General features: G+C 34.4%; 1 protein-coding gene across 1 annotated transcript; it reads right to left on the bottom strand.

Moving 5' to 3' along the window:
- Positions 1–16,729: 16,729 nt before the first annotated feature.
- On the bottom strand, positions 16,730–19,066 carry LOC113335583 (uncharacterized mitochondrial protein AtMg00810-like). Its single transcript, XM_026581608.1, has 2 exons — positions 18,180–19,066; positions 16,730–16,871 (listed from the first exon to the last, which is right to left on the bottom strand). The coding sequence occupies exons 1-2, from the start codon at positions 19,064–19,066 to the stop codon at positions 16,730–16,732; spliced, it is 1,029 nt and encodes a 342-aa protein (XP_026437393.1).
- Between the last annotated feature and the right edge of the window lie 3,531 nt (positions 19,067–22,597).

The following is a 22,597-nucleotide window of genomic DNA, read 5'->3' as shown; positions in this document are numbered from 1 at the left end:
TTGAACAACTCTCTAACTAGTTCATTTGAGTTGATATGAGAGTAATCATATGGATAATCATTTGGTTGACTTGTTGAACCAACAAATGTTAATGTTTGGGTATGGTTCATAAACCCAAAATTGGACATTTCATTTGTGTGTGACAAGTTAAGTTTTCGATCTAACGGTTGAGAAATATTAGCTTGAATCTAATCAGGTTTTCATCTAACGGTGAATATTGAATGCTTTGTTACTAAGCTAACATTGATTGCAAATCCTGATTTGAAAGTGTCTATAAGGGAGAACTCTAGCAACTGGGAAACCTAATCCCCACACATTCTGTGTGATATTAGTTGTGCTAAGCTAGAGTCGATTCTCCTTTAACCTTTGGTTTCTTCTTCTAAACCAGGTTAACGACTTAAAGACTTCATTGGGATTGTGAAGCCAGACCGATACTACTTTTATCGTAGTTGTGTGATCTGATCTTGCTGTTTCTATCGTACGAGTACAATTGTAATAATTGGTTTGAGATTTCTATCTCCGATAGGCAAGATAAAAAGTAATCACAAACAAACTTCGTCTCATCGTTTGTGATTCCGCAATATCTTTTTTCGCTACGTCGATTAAGATTATTGTGAGATAATTGATAATACTGAGTTGTTCTTCGGGAATATAAGTCTGGTATTATTGATTGGTTCTTTTCACCTTGATTTATCAAAAGACGGAACAAAACTCATAGGTATATTCGTGGGAGACGGATTTATCTATTATCGTAGAATTTTCTATGTGATACAAATTTGTTTATTAAGGTCTTCGACTTTGGGTCGTAGAAACTCTTAGTTGTGGGTGAGATCAGCTAAGGGAATCAAGTACGCAGTATAACGGAATAAAACATCAATTGTACCGAAATTTTGTTAAGGAAAAGCAATAAATATATGAAATAAAATAAGGCTTTTCTTAAACAGGAAAACGATTAACTAACAAAATCGTCACCACGAATTTCGCATCCTCTTATCCAATATGTTTGCATCTTCTTCCAGAGAGAATTAATATCGAAATATCATTATGTTGTCATCCTTATGCAATACAAAATAATAACAACAACCAACCCTTACCAGAGAAAGGTTGAAAACCGGTTTTTCTAACTATTGCAAGCAAAAGTTGAAAAACCGGACGCACAAGGTACTAATGTACCTTGACAATCCCTATGGATTTCCTTAAATTTTCGAAAGTTGCTCTATCTAAGGGTTTGGTGAGAATATCAGCCAGCTGACGCTCGGATGGAACATACCCTAATTTGATAACACCATTCTCATATAAATCTCTAATAAAGTGATATATGATATTTATGTGTTTAGTACGAGAGTGTTCAACTGGGTTTTCAGTCAATCGAATAGCGCTTGAGTTGTCACACAGTATGCTCATAGTTGAAATATTTATTCCATAGTCAATGAGAATTTGTTTCATCTACAATAGTTGGGTACAACATGTACCAGCAGAAATATATTCTGCTTTACAGGTTGACAAGGACTGTGAATTCTGTTTCCTTCTATCCCAAGCTACAAGATTTTGACCAACATAGAAACAACCACCAAAGGTGCTTTTACGATCTTCTACACATCTTGCCCAATCAGCGTCTGAATAGGCAACAAGACTGTTGTTTGTATCCATAGAGTATGATATACCGTAATCTACTGTACCATTAACGTATCTAATGATTCGTTTTACAGCTTTGAGATGTGATTCTTTAGGATCTTCTTGAAATCTAGCAAAACATCCCATACTAAAAGCAATGTATGGTCTTGTTGCAGTTAGATATAGCAAGCTCTCTATCATAGATCTGTATAGTTTCTGATCAACTGATTTTTCACCTGGATTCGATTGAAGTTTTCCAGTAGTTGGCATCGGAGTTGCCATAGGTGTTGCACCTTTTAGTTCGAATTTTTCAACTAAATTCCTTGCATATTTTTGTTGAGAAAGTAGAATACTGGCTTTTTGTTGTATTTGCAACCCAAGAAAATATGATAATTCTCCAACATTACTCATTTCAAATTCTCCACTCATAAGATTCAGGAATTCATCTGTTAGAGGTTTTGAGGTGGATCCGTAAATGATGTCATTTACATATATTTGCGCGACAAGAACGTTTTTTTCCACTCTACTTGGTGAAAAGTGTCTTATCAGCACCACCTCTAGAGAATCCTTTTTGAAGTAAGAAGGATGTCAGCTTATCATACTAAGCTCTTGGAGCTTGTTTTAGACTATACGAGGTCTTTTTAAGTTTAAAGACATAATCTGGGAATAATGGATCTTCAAATCCCTTAGGTTGAGCAACAAATACTTCTTCTTTTAAATCCCCATTCAGAAATGCAGATTTAATATCCATTTGAAAGAGTTTTATCTTAAGATAACAAGTATAGACAAGTAACAATCTTACTGATTCTAAACGAGCAACAGGAGCAAAAGTTTCATCAAAATCAATACCTTCAATTTGATAATATCCTTGAGCAACGACCCTAGCTTTATTTCTGACAATTGTCCCGAATTCGTCTGATTTGCTCTTGTAGATCCACTTTGTTCCAACGATGTTTACTCCTGGTGGCTTAGGAACAAGTTCCCACACTTCTTTTCTTTTAAACTGATTGAGTTCCTCGTGCATTGAGTTTACCAAGCAGGTTCACTGAGTGCTTCCTCAATGTTTTTCGGCTCTATTGAAGAAAGAAAACATGAATAGTGACAGACATTTTGTAGCCCTCTTCGAGTCATAACTCTAGCATTGGAATCTCCAATGATGTCTTCAGACGAATGTCTTTTATGTACCCATTTAACAGGTTTTTAGACAATATTTTCGGTATCATTGGGTTGTTCAACGATACATTATCATCTTTATCATCTGTGTCACTAATTAAAGGAACAACTGATGGTTCGACTTCAGTATGTTTTTCCTTAATAACAGTTTCAGAGGGAGGAAGCTCTGGTGCAGTGTGATTCTCTTGGAAAAAATCGCTAATGTCATCAATAACCACATTAATTGATTTCATCATGACTTTGGTTCTGAGATTGTATAACCGGAAGGAACGACTATCAAAAGCATAGCCAAGAAAAATTCCTTCATCATTTTTCGAATCAAATTTTCCTCTATGTTCTCTGTCTTTGAGAATATAGCATTTGCTTCCGAAAACCCTTAAATAGCTTAGATTGGGTTTTCTTCCATACCATAATTCATATGGGGAATTTGGAGTTTTAGATCTCAAATATACTCTGTTTATAAGATAAAAGGATGTAATTACAGCTTTCCCCCAGAAGGTTAATGGTAGGTTTTTATTATGAAGCATTACTCTTGTCATTTCTTGAATATTTCTATTCTTTCTCTCAGCTACACCATTTGCCTAAGGTGTAATAGGATCAGAGAATTGATAACTAATTCCAAGACTATTACAGTATTCATATACTTTCATATCCTTGAATTCTGTACCACGATCGCTTCTTATCTTCTTAAGCTGCGACCTTGTTCATTTTGAATTCTATTCACGACAATTTTGAACTCCTCAAGAGTGTCATTCTTGTGCTTCAGAAAAACAACCCATGTGAACCGTGTATAATCATCTACCATAACTAAAGCATACTTATTTCCTCCAACAGATGCTTGTTGAATTGGACCAAATAGATCCATATGAATAAGATCGAGAGGAGCACGATTGGTTATGTCTCGAGAAAGTTTGTGTGGAATTTTTCCTTGCTAGTTTGTGTGTAATTTGTAGCGCCCCCAAAGCTAGCAGCTGACTAATACAAGAGATTAACGAATAAAGAGGCACTAAGGATCTAAAACATTTACTTAAACATTCAATTAAGAAATTTGCTACCAAACTTAACCCCGCTCAGAAATATATATACAAGAACTTAAATGATACATATACAATAGTCATTTTGTTTGCAAATAGAATATACAACATAATAAACATAACAGAAGTAATCTAACAAACGAACTCAACTCCTCGAAGATTTCGCGGCGCAACTCTGATCTGTCTCTGAAACTGAAAGTGGGAATGGGTGAGCACATCATCCCTAAAAGGGGTGTCCAGCAGGAATAACATTTAACTTTCAAGTAATCATGGCAAGATTTGGAAAGCAATAATGTTTTCCCAAACATTAAAAAGTGACGAAGTCACTGAAATAAACGAACATGTATATGGACAATCTCCTTCTTCAAACAATGTATAATATTCGTGCTAACCACACTCATTAGCTATTGATATCACCAAGACCATGATGACCCACTCTAAGCAATAAAAGCTGAATTCATGTAGATATAATTGTGAAGGAGCGTATCCTATGTACCATAAGTGGAAATTCTCATTTCCCGTAACAATTCATAGTGACAAACAAAACATTACAATTCCTTTCCAAATCGTGGAAAGATTCACAGATTCAACAGAATTATCATAATACAATGTAAACAAAGCATGGAATGCACTGACAGACAATGCATGAGTTTGTTAAGCATAACCTTTTGTAAAAGCAACAATAATGGTTACAAAAGAGTCAAATGTATTCCCACCTCTTTTGAAGACAAGCCACGCCTACCCCGAGATCCACAATCCACTGGTTCGTCCTTTGAATCGATCGTTGTTAATATAGACTAACTGTTAATCACACAAGAAGTCTAAGAAACTAGTCAAAATGGCTCATACAAGAATCATACAATTCTATCTAATGGTTCTAAGCCCATTATGGTATCTTATTCTCTATCTTTAACATAACTAAGAGTTTAGTAATCCAATTAAATTCGTTCTATAGTCCATTAGCTAAGTCTTATGAATTTACTTCGTAAAGTATATAAATAGTTTACATCATTTTAAGCAATTTAATCGTCAAAATTTATTTATTTATTTATTTTATTTTTATTTTTTATTATTGTTATTGTTATTTATTTATTTTAATGAAATCGAATTTTAATTCCAAATGAAACTATACTATTATTACTACTTCATGTATATGTGTTTCATTTTAGAGATTTACTGAATCATTTGTTAAATTAAAGATAATTTCGGTATAAGATTACTAACAAGTTGAGTCTTTTTATTGATATATTATATCTTCACTATGTTAAGTCTAGCACCTAATAATTATTATATTAACTATCTAGTTTAAACGTAAACATATATCTCTAATTTGTAATTAGTTTAATTTACAAAATTTATCAGCAGATGATCGTTATTAATTTTCCTTAGCTATTTAATCATAATTTATTATTTTTATTGTTATATATCTTTAATGAGATTTTAGTTAAGTTAATTTTAATATGATACTAATTGTTAAATGCTAACGTTACTTTACTAAAATTATTATCACTACAATTTTCATTTATAATTACTATTATAATATTTTTATTATTAATACTGACGGTCGAACTATTATTCTAACTATTCTTATAAATATTATTAAGTCCCAGAAAAATACAATTAACATTTATGTAATTATAATTTGTTTATTATTTAAAAGTCAATGTGTTTAAAAATTCTATGTGACTTACAAGTTCTTTCAATGATACCAATCCCACTATTTTTATAGTATTAGATTGTTTATGTGTTCCCACTTTTTAAATTAATTACTCTCAAATCCTTATTAGCTAAAGTTATTGATGTACCCTAAATTTTTTTACTTCAACATATAAACAAACAACTAAACAAACAAACAAATCAATCAAATAATTGTTTTAATTATTGATAGCTTTTAGTGATTAATATTTATCTCACAACCCAACCCAGTTCTAAACTAATCTAGTTCACTAACTGGCACTGGCTATTTCTACTATTTCTACCAACACTCCTTCTATATTTCAGAGTGGGGCATTAAAAAGTGACCAAGTCACTGAAATAACGAACATGTATATGGACAAACTCCTTCTTCAAACAATGTATAATATTCGTGCTAACCACACTCATTAGCTATTGATATCACCAAGACCATGATGACCCACTCTAAGCAATAAAAGCTGAATTCATGTAGATATAAATGTGAAGGAGCGTATCTTATATACCACAAGTGGAAATTCTCATTTCCTTTAACAATTCATAATGACAAACAAAACATTACAAGTCCTTTCCAAATCGTGGAAAGATTCACATAATCAACATGAATTATCATAATGCAATTTAAACAAAGCATGGAATGCACGGACAGATGATGCATGGTTACAAAAGAGTCAAATGTATTCCCACCTCTTTTGATGACAAGCCACGCCTACCTCGAGATCCACGATCCACCAGTTCATCCTTTGAATCGATCCTTGTTAATATAGTCTACATGTTAATCACACAAGAAGTCTAAGAATCTAGCCAACAGGCTCACACAAGAATCATACAAATCCATCTAATGGTTCTAAGACCATTTATGGTTTTACACCTTTTTATTATCTATCTTTAGTACATGTAAGGTTTACTAATTCAATTAGGTTGGTTCTATAGTCCAATAGCTAAGTCTTATGAATATCTACAACATTGTAGAAGGAATTAATGTTGATTCGGACCATAAGGGTCCAAAACATCTAATTAAGAAACCTTCCCTAAGCCCAAGTCCACCAAAGTCAACTAACAGTCACTGATGGTCGAACTAACGGTCAAGGGTCAACTAACAATCAAAGTCCAAAGTCGGGTCAAGTCCATGGTCAAATAGTCAAAGGAACTAACTCAGTCAAGGTGCACTAAGTCAATACTTGGTCAAACAGATTCAAGACAGGGTTAACTCAGTCACTAAGACTGATTAAGGAAAGTCAGGTACACATGTGACTCAGTCAGATTAACTGAGTCAGCTGACTGGGATGACTAACATCCTAATTCTATTTCAGACAAACTTGAACTCTAATCTTATATTCTCAACTTCTAGTTTAACAAATCAACTTCAATTCAAATACAAAACAACAATGAACTTTATTTACAAACAATAACTTCGATTACCTGTAATTGCAGCTTTAATCAACAACTTTCTACATTCATACTTCCTTTACCTCTCTACAAGAGATATTCCACTCCAAACACTCACTTAACCTTCCTTTCAAAACTTCAGTCACATAACTTCTCATGCTGGATCATTAACAGTTCCTATCTCCAATAATTTCATTATCAACATTACTTATAAACCCATAAGTTCCAATTCATACACAAACTCCACTAGTTCAACTAGTCACAATTGCGACTCAAACCAACTGCAACTATTCAATTCCATAACTAGCACAAACTGCCGGAACCAGAAATTGTATCACAGATCTTCGCATTCACCACCATTACATCTTCTGACACGACTACACATCTCCAACTCAGTCCACCTGCACCTTTACACAACATCTATCTAGCCTATGCTTCATACAACACATTCAAACTAATCAATGCTACTTTAAACCTTCCTGCATCTGCAGCTCATCCGCATTACACCAGGCTCATTTACTTCCTCCATCTGAGCTAGTCGAACTCTGTAAAATTCTAAGCATCCATCTACATCCACCATTACAACACCACCATCCATACACATACTCACAGTACTTCTTGGCCCTGAGATTTCAAATTCACATCACAAACCAACACCACTCTTTTGATTCAAAACACAATACATCTTCAACACTAGTAACACTTATTCAGATACACAAGTCCAATATACAACAACAATTCCTTAACATATTCACATAACCATTTCAATCCCATCTCATTGATAAATTCGTAAATTCAATTATAAAACTTTCATATCTTTACTTAATTTACAGAGAAGAACAATTACCTCAACTTAGAAATACCCAGGCAATCAAATTCAAGTTCTTCTTCACTTGACTCAATTCATCGACTTGTCCTCAGACTACCAATTATGATAAAAGTTTAGAGAATAATTAATCTTAATAAACTAATACTTAGTTAATCCAGCACTGGTGAATAGTGAGGTTGTTATTTCTGATGTTTTCAGGTGATACTTGTTACGTAGGTAGGCATTGTCATGCATCGCGAACCTAGACAGGGCAACTGCATTCTTGTATCACTAGGCATTGAAGGGAAACTTGCTTCTATTAGTGGTTGAGTTTTTAGAGGGGGGCTATCTATAGTTGAAGTTGAAATTGAAGGCTTGCTGAACTGAGATGAGTTAAATTAGCTTTTAGTATTGGAACTGCAGTTGTGAGGACTTTGTAGGTAGGTTGTAGACCTAGTGTTGTTGCTGTTTGTGGATTAGTATTGTAGCTAGCTGAATATAGAAGGAGTGTTGGTATCAGAGCTCATTATTAGATCTTATACGGGAAATAATAGAAATAGCCAGTGCCAGTTAGTGAACTAGATTAGTTTAGAACTGGGTTGGGTTGTGAGATAAATATTAATCACTAAAAGCTATCAATAATTAAAACAATTATTTGATTGATTGATTTGTTTGTTATGTTGTTTGTTTATATATTGAAGTAAAAAAATTTAGGGTACACCAATAACTTTAGCTAATAAGGATTTGAGAATAATTAATGTAGAAAGTGGGAACACATAAACAATCTAATACTATAATAATAGTGGGATTGGTATTATTCAAAGAAATTGTAAGTCACATAGAATTTCTAAACACATTGACTTTTGAAGAATAAACAAATTATAATTACATAAATGTTAATTATATTTTTCCGGGACTTAATAATATTTATAAGAATAGTTAGAATAATAGTTCGACCGTTAGTGTTAATAATAAAAATATTATAATAGTAATTTTAAATGAAAATTGTAGTGATAATAATTTTAGTAAAGTAATGTTAGCATTTAACAATTAGTATCATATTAAAATTAACTTAACTAAAATCTCATTAAAGATATATAACGATAAAAATAATAAATTATGATTAAATAGCTAAGAAAAATTAATAACGATCATCTGCTAATAAATTTTGTAAATTAAACTAATTACAAATCAGAGATATATGTTTACGTTTAAACTAGATAGTTAATATAATAATTATTAGGTGCTAGACTTAAGATAGTGAAGATATAATATATCAATAAAAAGACTCAACTTGTTGGTAATATTATACCGAAATTATCTTTAATTTAACAAATGATTCAGTAAATCTCTAAAATGAAACACATATACATGAAGTAGTAATAATACTTAAAATTCGATTTCATTAAAATAAATAAATAAAAAAAAAAGATAAATAAAAATAAAATAAATAAATTTTGATGATTATATTGCTTAAAATGATGTAAACTATTTATATATTTTACGAAGTAAATTCATAAGACTTAGGAAATGGACTATAAAACCAATTTAATTGGATTAGTGAACTCTTAATTACGTTAATAATAGAGAATGAGATACCATAATGGGCTTAGAACCATTAGATAGAATTGTATGATTCTTGTGTGAGCCATTTTGGCTAGTTTCTTAGACTTCTTGTGTGATTAACAGTTAGTCTATATTAACAACGATCGATTCAAAGGACGAACCAGTGGATCGTGGATCTCGGGATAGGCGTGGCTTGCCTTCAAAAGAGGTGGGAATACATTTGAATCTTTTGTAACCATTATTGTTGCTTTTACAAAAGTTTATGCTTAACAAACTCATGCATTGTTTGTCCGTGCATTCCATACTTTGTTTAGATTGTATTATGATAATTTTGTTGATTCTGTGAATATTTTCACGATTTGGAAAGGACTTGTAATGTTTTGTTTGTCACTATGAATTGTTATGGGAAATGAGAATTTCCACTTGTGGTATATATGATACGCTCCTTCACAATTATATCTACATGAATTCAACTTTTATTGCTTAGAGTGGGTCATCATGGTCTTGGTGATATCAATAGCTAATGAGTGTGATTAGCACGAATATTATACATTGTTTGAAGAAGGAGTTTGTCCATATACATGTTCGTTTATTTCAGTGACTTGGTCACTTTTTAATGTTTGGGAAAGCATTATTTCTTTCCAAATCTTGCCATGATTATTTGAAAGTTAAATGTTATTCCCTCTGGGCATCCCTTTTAGGGATGATGTGCTCACCCATTCCCACTTTCAGCGCTGCGAAAGCTTCGAGGAGTTGAGTCCGTTTGTTAGATTACTTCTGTTATGTTTATTATGTTGTATATATATTCTTTTTGCAAAAAAATGACTATTGTATATGTATCATTTGAAAGAAGTTCTTGTATATATATTTCTGAGCAGGGTTAAGTTTGGTAGCAAATTTCTTAATTGAATGTTTAAGTAAATGTTTTAGATCCTTAGTGCCTCTTTATTCGTTAATCTCTTGGATTAGTCAGCTGCTAGCTTTGGGCGCGCTACAGAATTTTTCCTTGCTTACCCTTTTGACATGCACCACAAACACCTTCTACTTCAGAGTTAATTTTTGGAACGCCTTTGACAAGTTCACGGTTAATGAGCTTTCCTAGCATTCGGTAGTGGATATGACCATAGCGTTCATGCCACAAATGATTTGACTAAACCTTTGTCAAGTTACAGTATATCAAGGAGATAAAAATTATTCATACTTCTACGTCCTCGAAAAATTACTTTTTCGGACTTATCTTCAATATCACAACCTCTCATATTGAAGATAACTTTGTGACCTTTATCACAAATTTGACTGACAGAAGATTAACTTTCATTCCTTTAACATAAAAAACATCATGGACTTCGGGAATACCTGGAAGTTTGATAGTACCCTTTTTGCTAATAAGACAGCTGCTTCCATCTCCAAAGATCACAGATCCTCCTTTATAGTCTTCTGTTTTTGTGGAACAAGATAGATCACCTGTCATATGTCTACTACATCCACTATCTAGAAATCATTGGAATGGTGAGGTTGTTTTAAGTGCAAAAGCTCCAAGACATTGTTCACCAGACTTAGGATGGTTTGTTAAGTTCTTAAAAAGTTCCTTAACATTGTTAATCAAACATTTTGTAAAACAAATCTTCTGAATTAAACAATTCCTCCCTTTTGAAAGCAGTTCCTGGTCTGACTCTTATTAGACTGTTTAAGATGTCTGAATGAAAGAATTGAGCATCCTGGAGAATCTCTTGATTTAGACTCTTCAGTGTTTTTCACCAGTTTTCTATCAATCATGATATTACTGACCTCATCAGTATATGACTGGTTCTGTTCAATCCTTTTATTTAACATTTTAACAAGAGCAGAGGGATATTCTTTAGAGTCTTCTTTCAGACCATCTAAAATCTTTAAAGCGTTAATCGAATCGTTCATCTGATTCAATTTCTTATAGGTTGGATCGCACCAAACACAAATTGTTAGATCTTTTCGTGTTTGCCTACTCTGATACCAATTGAAAAGGCGAGGGTACCCAAATATACGTCAAGCTAAAACTTTTCCTACCTATAAGTCCTTTCTCCGAAAGTGATTGTCTATAGACTGAGTCGAGACAATACAACTAATCGGTTCACACTTCGTGTGATCTTCTATGGATACGAGATCGAGACAATACAACAACGAAGTATGTTTACTTGATAAAAAGGTTCGAACTTAACCAAATAAAATAGGATTAATTATCAAGTAAATAGGAATTAACGTTTGTGTATTTTACTTCTAATTATAACAAAAATAATTATAATTGCGGAAATAGAAAAGTAAAGACACATCAAGATTTTGTTAACGAGGAAACCGCAAATGCAGAAAAACCTCAGGACCTTGTCCAGAATTGAATACTTTCAGGATTAAGCCTCTATACAAAATCAAACCAACTTCGTATAGTTGATACTAAGCAACTAAACCTATAGTTCACCTATTTCCTTCTGTATTGCCACGCCTCTAACTTATGAATAAGTCACGTACTTGGAACAATTCCTTTGGTTCGTATTCCAAACAGTAAAGGAACAACAAATTTGTTTGGTAGCAACTCTTTACAACCAAGTGATGTGAGTTCGACAAAGGATCTTCTGTTTATCTCAATAAACTCATTCGTCAGGTTCTTATATCTATCTTATGATCAACTACCAAAGGTAATTGTTAAGATTTTGCAATCAATAATTTTAATCACAAAGAATTGTATTGATGCCGATCTACACAACTAATCAATCTAATCTACCACAAGCATAAACCGATTATATAGTTGGATCCTCTATACCGAAACAAGTATTGTGCACACCAAAGATTATGAACCCTAAATTAGAAATCTTCAATATCTTCTTTGTCTTCAAATCTTCTTAGATCTTCAATAAACACCTTGTTAGAGCATTGCTCGGTCGAACTCGCATGCGTTGCTATCTCAAACATGTTTGTCAATATTAGTGATTAAAACTATAAGTCTTGATTTCTAGTCTCCTATAGCTAAGTCTTGGACTAGGATAGAAAGTGTTGTTGAGCTCAAAAACTTCATGGCAATCATCATACAAGACGAAGGACTACTCAAGGAACTGGTGGAACTTCATCGTCGAAGAGGTATGTGGAGACTTGAACTTATCTATTACTCAAAAGTCTATCTACTCTATCTCCTATCTTGAGACAAAAGTCGTTTTGCTATATAGACTTTGATTATACATATTTGATATCTCTTGCTGAGTTTATCTTGCCTATCTATTTCTCGAAATATGTGTTGGTAATATTTTGCTTTGGCCAAGTTCATCTTTACCTAGTGACGAAAGTCATGATATGTTTCAATCACTTTGAAAATTATTTTGACGAAAAATGGTTTGTGAATAACAACTATATAACGTCCTCTAAGAATGTTTCAACAATTGAAATGAGAGTTTAGATTATATAACCAATGTTGGATATAAGCATTGTGTGGCAACACATATATGTATAACTCCTTTTTCCTTGAATCGAAGTTTGCAAACTTTGTTAATCAAGAGAACCGGAACAAGATCCGTGAACTCAGTCCGCGAACTGGCGGAAGCTCTCGACCCGAGAATATCTGCTGGAGTTTGAGAACTCCTTCCGGGAACTTAAGTCCGCGAACTAAGTCTGCGAACTTAAGTTGGTTATATCTAAAGACGATTGTTTGTGAACTTATTTATATTAACTAAGGAATTCAAAATGCAAACCGTGACTATAAATTTCATGAACCGATTCGAGTGAATCAAATCGTTTTTGCTTCGATTGTGTCTTGTGTAGTTACGTAAGAGTTCCTTGCAATTGAACAACTCTCTAACTAGTTCATTTGAGTCATTTGAACTAGTTATGGTGAAGAAGAATATGGTTGATATGAAAGTGCTCATATGGCTAACCATTTGGTTAACTATTGTTGAAACAACAAATGTACATGTTTGGGTACGGTTACACAAACCTAAAATCGTGCATTTCATTTGTATGTAACAAGCTAAGTTTTCGATCCAACGGTTGAAAGATATTAGATTGAATCTAAATCAGGTTTTCATTTAACGTTGAATATTGAATGATTTATTACCAAGCTAACATTGATTGCAAACCCTGATTTGAAAGACTATATAAGGGAGAACTCTAGCAACTGGGAAACCTAATTCCCACACCTCCTGTGTGATACTAGTTGTATTAGCTAGAGTCGATTCTCCTTTAGCCTTAGGTTTCTTCTTGTAAACCAGGTTAACGACTTAAAGACTTCATTGGGATTGTGAAGCCAGACCGATACTACTTTCTCGTAGTTGTGTGATCTGATCTTGCATCTTCTATCGTTTTGAGTACAATCGTAATGATTGACTTGAGATTTATATCTCCGATAGGCAAGATATAAAAGTAATCACAAACATCTTCGTCTCATCGTTTGTGATTCCACAATATCTTTTTTCGCTGCATCGATTAAGATTATTGTGAGGTGATTGATAATACTAGGCTGTTCTTCGGGAATATAACTCTGGTTTATCAATTGGTTTCTGTTCACCTTGATTTATCAAAAGACGGAACAAAAACTTGTAGGTATCACCTTGATTTGTTTATTAAAGTCTTCTACTTTGAGTCGTAGCAACTCTTAGTTGTGGGTGAGATCAACTAAGGGAATCAAGTGCATAGTATCCTGCTGGGATCAGAGACGTAGGAGCATAACTGTACCTTGGATCAGTGTGAGATTGATTGAGGTTCAACTACAGTCTAGTCCGAAGTTATTTTGTAGTAAGCTAGTGTCTGTAGCATCTTAATACAGTGTGTGTTCAATCTGGACTAGGTCCCGGGGTTTTTCTGCATTTGCGGTTTCCTCGTTAACAAAATTCTGGTGTCTGTGTTATTTTTATTCCGCATTATATTTTGTTATATAATTGAAATATCACAGGTTGTGTGTTTGAATCAATCAATTGGAAATCCGACCTTTGGTTGTTGATTGAAATTGATTGATACTTGAACATTGGTCTTTGGTATCATTCAAGTGATTTCTCTTGTATTCAATTAGACTCGCAGATTTCTATTTTCTTGAGAAAGAATTGAACCAAAAAAGAGAGATATAACTCTTTGATATACTTTATTAAGACTGAGTCTAGTTGATTCTCTTGAAAGTATATTGGAGTTTGTCCATACCGATTGCTAAGTGAAATATTGTGTGTGGTTGTTTTACCCCCACTTTTTGACACCTGCACACAACAACTTGAATCTCTTGTGATCAATCACGCACAAAACGCAGTCTGTTAACAATCGATTATCACAAGACGTCTTTAGATCTACGAACAGTCGAAAGATCCCCGTCGAAACTTCGATCTAGTTTGAGTGAATCTTATATCTAACTTGTACTTGCTGCACATGTCCATAGGATCGGTTCACCTTTGCCTAAAAACGTGTTGCACATGTTCATAGGATCGGTTCCCCTTTCTGCTGGAAACTTGCTGCACCTCATACAAGGATCGATTCCCCTTTGTGATGTGTTGCACCTCTTACTAGGATCGGTTCCCCTTTACCCAGAGTCGGTCATACAAAAAATCACAAACTCGATCATACCATCTCAGGTGATTACTTAAGATCGGTTTCACTAATAAAAGTCATACCAATACAAAAGTCGGGCCTTTGTGAATAGTTTCACCAAGAACATAAACAAGTCATGAGCGGTTATACTAATCACACATATTGGTTGTTCACAAGATATGCAATGAATAACAATACCAATAACGCCTGGCGATTTCCTTTTCGATTCACAAAACAAGTTCATGAGTTTACTTCCTTAAAATACATGTAAAACATTGTTTCCTAGGATGAAATCCTCACCTTATACCCATACATAATCACAATAGCATTTAAACGATTATGTCGATGTCTTGACTACAAAGTTTAATGGTTAAGAAATAAACCTCGTATTGTATTCCTTAATACTATGTCTAACTAGAGTATTCATGCTTCGCAGTTTTGTTTTCAATATGTACGACTTGAAAGATACGTTAGGGAATGAAACAGTTCAAGTCAAATATCACTAACCTCAAGTGGAAGGATGATGTTGTCGTTGTAGCTTCTTACTTCTTCAAGTCTTCGTAATACTTGTAATGTCTCATATCCTAATACTTTCAAGCTAACCCATACGAAGTTGACTCTAGTACATAATCAAGCGACTCTTTGAATGAGTTTTGATTCACTAAAATATGACAACCAAACTTGACATAACAACACTTGGTGGGTTCAACCGAGCTATGCTCTAACATAAAGACTGTACTTGCTTAATTATGCGTTTGATGCATCGTATGGTAAGTTTTTTCCGATGCACTATATTATTTTTGGAAATTTCCTACTGGACTGTGATTGTTATCCCCTTTTCCATATCTCCCTACAGAGTATAAAAAGACTAGCTGACGGAAAGAAATTATAATTTATCACGGGTATTTGGACATCGATATTTCAATATCGTCGAGTTATTATTTACAAAATTGTTAGATTACTTTATTTACGGATTGTAACCATTTAAAGGTGTTACTAATTTATTTATTGGAATTTCTTCCATAGTACTAATTTATTCTTATTTTTAAAAGGAAAAATCTGGACCTATGATGGTGGCACCGCGGAAATCTAAACTCGGTTCTAGTGCCAAAATTCGCGGGTTGTGACCGTTGATCTCATAACACGGTTCCGATTTACTCACGCATATAAAATAATTTTAGTGATATGTTGTTCCCTTTTTTTCTTCCAGCGCAATTTTCGGGAAAAGAGATAGAAAACTCAAAACCACTCGAAATTTGATCCAATAAAAATGACCGGAATGTGCACTCCGGTTTACGAGGGGCACACAATTTTAGTATCAGAGAAGTGGATTATATTTATCCTGTAAAGACCGAGAATCAGAGAAGTGGGACGTACAAAAATCATAAGGCAAAGGATTATGTTTATCGTGTAAAGACAGAGAAGGAGAATAAGATGTCTTCAAATAAAAAATTATTACCCCAAACGAAAAGCTAGTACATGTGTTTTTTCCCCGCAATAGTAACGATTGTTACTGGATTTTCAGAGCATGCGAGATCGTCGATTGTATGGAGGACCTAAATGGACTGTTTGACGTGTGATGTATACCAGAAATTAAAGTATTTGTGTACAAAATTTTGATAAATCATTGGTTTCGGAGCCATTTAATTTATAAATGAAAATTTACGACCTTGAAGAGAAACACACCTTAGAAAGCAAACAACGCAAATAATGAAAAACAGTGATCATAAGCATTGATCAATTAAGTTACTAGACTCGACCACCATCAGTCAAGTATTACCTAATCAATATAACTCGTAATAATCTTATTAGTGCATCAGGAGCTACACAGATACACACGCAAAATGCATAAAATAAACCATGGTACAATATCACCCATAAGTACATAGATACCTAAACGTCCGTAGCCAGTATCTCCCGTAATACATCAAGCGAGTTCCACAACCCTATGGCCATCCTGGATCAGGGCCTGGCTGACAATTGAGAAAGTGAAAAGGGCAATACGAACCTTCACAACAGCCATGAAACGGCCAACAAGTTTCACCCGCATTGGAACATGCAGCATGAGCCTAATTCAAAAACACAAACAGAATCATAAACAACACAAGCACTAAATTCACCACGCTCTTCCTCTTCATCTCTTAATTCTTACTGTATATATGCAGCTTCTTCTCTTACAATCTTATTTTGTTGATGAATTTAGAGCTTACAATTGCGTACTTATATAGCAGTTACACACAAGTGGGAAATCAATTCAAATATGCGTTCTGTTATTCTACCAATACAATAATAATTAATAATTACGACTTCTTGACTTCATTAATTTGTTTATAGTTTCATATTAATTAAATAATAACGTCACTGATAACACATTAATAACCACATTATTCGCGGTGACAATATACTTACCACTTCTTTTTTCAACTGTGTTTTTGGTCAGATTTTATTTAACTTCATTATCTGCGCGGGGATCATCTCTAATTACCTTCGCACTTTCTGGAGAGTATTTACCTCAATTTTATGTTATTTGATTTAATTTTGGTAGTAACGTAACGAGACATGAGACTCTAAATATTCGAAGTCGTTAGGTCAATCGTAAATACTAAACCAGTCATACAACAATATCAAATAAACTGTTTTTAAAGAGTGTTCTATTCACAGCTATTTAGATTTAATATCCACTCAAAAAAGCTTGGCTGCTAATAAGGGGTATCAATTTTCTTAGAGTGCACCAATCAACCCTCGGGTCGGAGTGTTTACTTGATTGTTTTGTGTTACATAAATTTTGGAACACCCCCAAACAAATTGGTACTCTATTGACAACTTTACAGAAGAACTCACACCAACCTTACGATTAATGCGTGGATAGGGCGGACGGCGGTGGATATTGATGCTCTTTTTTGAAAGGGAAAATTTGGAATATGTCCCATTTTCACTAATGTGTTTGGGGATCTATCCCAAAACGGAAAAAATTAAGAAATCTGTCCTACACATCCAATAAGTCTGTTAACTAGTCAATATTGACAAAGTTAGTCATGACAACAGTATTGAGGAAAATAATTTTCTCACTTGATTGATCAACAAAGAGTTACAACATTATCTTATACAAGGTTTTAAGAGATAAAAACAGAAAGAAGATAATTACGAATACAAACTAGTGAATGCGTAATATATGTACAAAAGGAAACCAAAATAACTGCATATATACTCCATATCTTCTATCATAACAACATATATACTCCATATATTCTAACACCCCCCCTGAATCTCAAGATGGTATAGAACACATCTTGAGGTTGTTGGCCAAGAACTTGAGTCTTGGAGAGGATAATGACTTGGTGAAAAGATTTGCAAGATGCATTTCTGAGCTGACGTACGGTAGTGTAATGGTCTTCTTTTTGAAGTGATGACGTATGAAATGAAAATTGATCTCAATGTGTTTTGTACGCTCATGAAAAACATCATTATGAGCAATATGAATAGCGGCTTTATTGTCACAATATAAGGGAGTAGACTCTGCTAGATGGATGCCCATATCACTCAGTAACCACCGTAACCAAACTATTTCAGAGGTAGTGTGTGCCATAGCCATATATTCAGCCTCAGCACTAGATCGAGAGACAACTGACTTCTTCTTAATACGCAAAGATATTAGAGAGTTGCCTAGAAAAATATAATAACCAGATGTGGATCTTCTATCTGTTACATGCCCTGCCCAATCAGAGTCTGTATAAGCGTGAAGACGAAGGTCTGACTTAGAAGAAAATTGCAATCCTTGATACAATGTTCCTTTGATGTATAGTAGAATGCTGAGAATGGCAGCAAAATGTGTAGTGCGAGGAGCTGACATGAATTGACTTACAACATGTACTGCATAGCTAATGTCCGGTCTTATTATTGTCAAATAATTAAGACTCCAAACTAGTTGTCTATACAAAGTTGGATCAGACAGAGCTTTTCCATCAATAGGATTGAGCTTAACGTTAAGCTCTAGAGGTGTTTCCAAGATCTTACTATCTGTTAATCCAGCTCGATTAAGAATCTCTGAGGCATACTTAACTTGAGATATAAAATAACCTTTAGATGATCTATCAACTTCCATGCCAAGGAAATACCTTAAGTGACCAAGATCTTTCATTTGAAAGCATAAATTCAGATGAGTTTTTAGAGATTTTATACCTTCTGAGTCACTGCCTGTGATAACCATATCATCAACATATAAAAGAAGTAGTACCGTTCCTTTTGCAGAATTTCTGAAGAACATTGTTGATTCATATGGGTTTGACTGAAACCGATTTGAAGAATAGCAGTAGAAAATTTCTCAAACCATGCACGAGGTGCTTGTTTGAGTCCATAGAGAGCTTTAAGAAGCTTACATACTTGATTAGGAGAGTGAACTAAGCCTGGAGAAGGTCTCATATACACTTATTCTTGTAGTTTTCCGTGCAAAAATGCATTTTTAACATCCATCTGGTGAAGATCCCAATTACGTACAACAGCCACGGTAAGAAGAGTACGCACTGTTGTCATATGACCTACGGGAGCGAAAGTCTCTTCATAATCAATCTCATACTGTTGTGTATTCCCTTGAGCAACCACACGAGATTTGCAACGTTCCAAGGTACCATCTGATTTAGTTTTGACCTTATAGACCCAATGACTTCCCACAACAGGTTTTCCAGGTGGTATTCCAGCTAGTTTATGTGCAGTTAGTTCTTCTCCCATGGAGTCTTTCCAGTCTGGTATCATTGACGCTTCCCTGTAACTTTTAGGTTCATTCAAAGACAAAATACTTGATAAAAAGCAGTGATAGTCAGATAACTTAGCTGGTGGTCTTCGTGCACGTGGAGGCATAGGGATAGCTTCTTGTACAAGATTCCCATGTGAAGATGCATTGTCAGAATGCTCCATAGAGTTGTCAGTATCATCTTCTCCTTCAGTAGCTACAATAGATTCAGCAGAAGTAGGAACAATAGTGTTTGTGATAGGTAAGGAATTCTCGGCAGAAGTATCATCAAAAGGATCTAGATATGTGAAGCTTCTAAGGTAGAAGCTGTGCTACTAGGAAGGGACCAAAAAGGTATTTTATCCCAAAAGGTTACATGTCGAGAAATACGTAAACTTCTAGTCTCTGGATCATAACATCTATAACCTTTTTGTTCTATACCATATCCTAAGAAAACACACATAATATTCTTCTTTCCAAGTTTGTTTCGCTCACGATCTGAGAGAAGAACGAAACATGTTGAACCAAAAACATGAAGTTATGAGTAGATTAGTTTCTTGTTGAAAAAACTATCGTATGGTGATATACCTCCTATAACCATAGTTGGAATGCGATTGATAGTGTAAACGGCAGTGAGAACGGATTCACCCAAAAAGTTTGAGGGAACAAAATATGATAGAAGTTGTGTTCTAGCTGTTTCAATAATATGTCGGTGTTTTTGTTCAGCAACACCGTTTTGTTCTGGAGTTTCTGTACAAGATAATTGAAGAAGAGTTCCTTCAGATTTTAGGAAATCCTTGAAAGGACTGGATATGTACTCACCACCTTGATCAACACGAAAAGTTTTGATAGTTTTTCCAAATTGTGTTTTGATAATTCTAGAGAAATCTGTATAGATTTTTAGAAACTCTGACCTGTTGTTGAAAAGATAGATCCATGTATATCGAGTATGATCATCAACGAAAATACATAATACAAAGCCCCTCCTTTAGTTGCAAAAGGTGCCTTACCCCAAACATCAGAATGTATAAGATCGAAAGGTGCATTAGAGAAGGTAATACTTTTATTAAAAGGAAGAGCAGGCTGTTTTCCCATCTTACAGGCAATGCAATGAGGTTCTTTGTCAACATGTATATTTCCTAACAACCCTTTATTAATCATGTAAGAAAGTCGAGAGAAAGAGACATGTCCTAACTTAGAATGCCAAGATATAAAAGGAGATACTGTGGAAGGTAAGGTAGAAGCATAAGCAGCAACAAGTTTGTTCTTAGATTGCTGAGGAATAACTAGAGACTCCAAAAGATATAACCGACCAACTCTACGGCCTATCCCAACAAGCATCTTTGTCATAGGATCCTGTATAAAACAACCAGAAGAAGTAAAGTGAATGTTAAAACCCTGGTTACATAATTGACCAATAGAGATGAGATTTATTTTAATCTGAAGCACAAGAAGCACATCTTGTATATGAACTTTGTCTGAAAGTTTAATCTGGATAATATGAGTAGCACTTATTTCAGTACCATCTGCAGTATGAATTTTAGGTGTAATAATGGGACGCTTTCTCTCAAACAATGTTGAGTTAAAAGTCATGTGATTTGAAGCACCTGAGTCAAGAAACCATTCAGTTGAATGTGTATCTGTTGGAACTGAGAAAGCAAAAGCAGTTGTGGAGTTATTACCAATAGACAAAGCTTGTTTGAGCATTTCCTGGATTTCATCTAGGTTGGGTGATATAAGTTGTCCAGCTGCATCTTGTGGTTTCTCTAGACTATAAGGAAAATTAGCAGGAGCTGCAGATAAATGTGCAGGAACATTACCATATAATCTTCTTATTTATCTCATGTTTCTGGATGATGGAGATGTGCAATTTCCAACTACATGTCCAAAGGCTTTGCAGTAGTTACATTGAGGTGTGCCAGGAGGTGCAGTTTGAGATGTTGAGACCTGAGAAGCACTTGCAGATGATATACTTGGTGAAGAGGTGCAAGTCCTTGCAAGATGACCGATGTTCTTGCAGCTATGGCATTGAACTTGAGATAAATCACGGGAACTCCTTTGACTGTTGAACTGAGAGTTGTAACTTGGTCGTGCTGGTACTGCAAGGGCAGCTGGAATATCTAGTTTGACTCTCTTACGAGTTTCTTCGGTGATAAGTTCAGAAAGTGCAGTTTCTACCGTTGGAAGAGGAGATCGATGAAGAATTGACGCTCTCACAGTTTCAAACTCATCTCTCAATGCAAATAATAGATGGATTAGTCTAGATTCCTCTCGATATTTTTTCCATATATCTGTATCAATAGTCCACTTTGGTTCCATAAGTTCTAGTTGATTCCATACAATTGACATCTCAGAATGAAAATCAGAGATGGTCTGGTCAGACTGTTGTTTCAAAGAACGAATATCCTGCTCAAGTTTGTATCTTTGTGCAAAGTTGATTTGAGTATACCTTTTAGAGAGGAAATCCCATGCTTCTTTGGCTACTTCAAAATTGACAAGCTGCATGCTTATGGATGTGATCACTGTATTCCCGATCCATGTCAGAATCCTATGATTGTTGACTTCCCAGATTTCTTTGGGATCTTGTGTTGATGAATCTTTTACTTCCTTGTCCTTGACGCTGGAACTGCTTGCAGTAGGAGCCTTTTCTGTGCTATCAATATACTTACACATACTTTTTCCTTTGAGAAAGCTTCTCATGAGATATGACCAGTGATTGTAATTGGTTCCATCAAACTTGACAGTAATGGGTGAAAAATCTTCTCGAGACATGATTAACTGATGTGACTAACGAGATGGCTTGATTTCTGATGCTTTGAGATTTCAGGGACAGGATAATAAACTTTCTGTGTTGCAGCGGAAATGGTTTAGATGTTGTCTGGCTCTGATGCCATGAAAAAGTTAGTCATGACAACAGTATTAAGAAAAGAGTTTTCTCACTTGATTGATTAACAAAGAGTTACAACATTATCTTATACAAGGTTTTAAGAGCTAAAAACAGAAAGAAGATAATTACGAATATAAACTAGTGAATGTGTAATATATGTACAAAAGGAAACCAAAATAACT

This window comes from Papaver somniferum, unplaced genomic scaffold, assembly GCF_003573695.1.
Source record: "Papaver somniferum cultivar HN1 unplaced genomic scaffold, ASM357369v1 unplaced-scaffold_15, whole genome shotgun sequence".
In the NCBI taxonomy this organism is placed as follows: Eukaryota; Viridiplantae; Streptophyta; class Magnoliopsida; order Ranunculales; family Papaveraceae; genus Papaver; species Papaver somniferum.
Note: the sequence above shows the minus strand (reverse complement) of the source record. Positions and strands in the feature narration are given on the sequence as shown.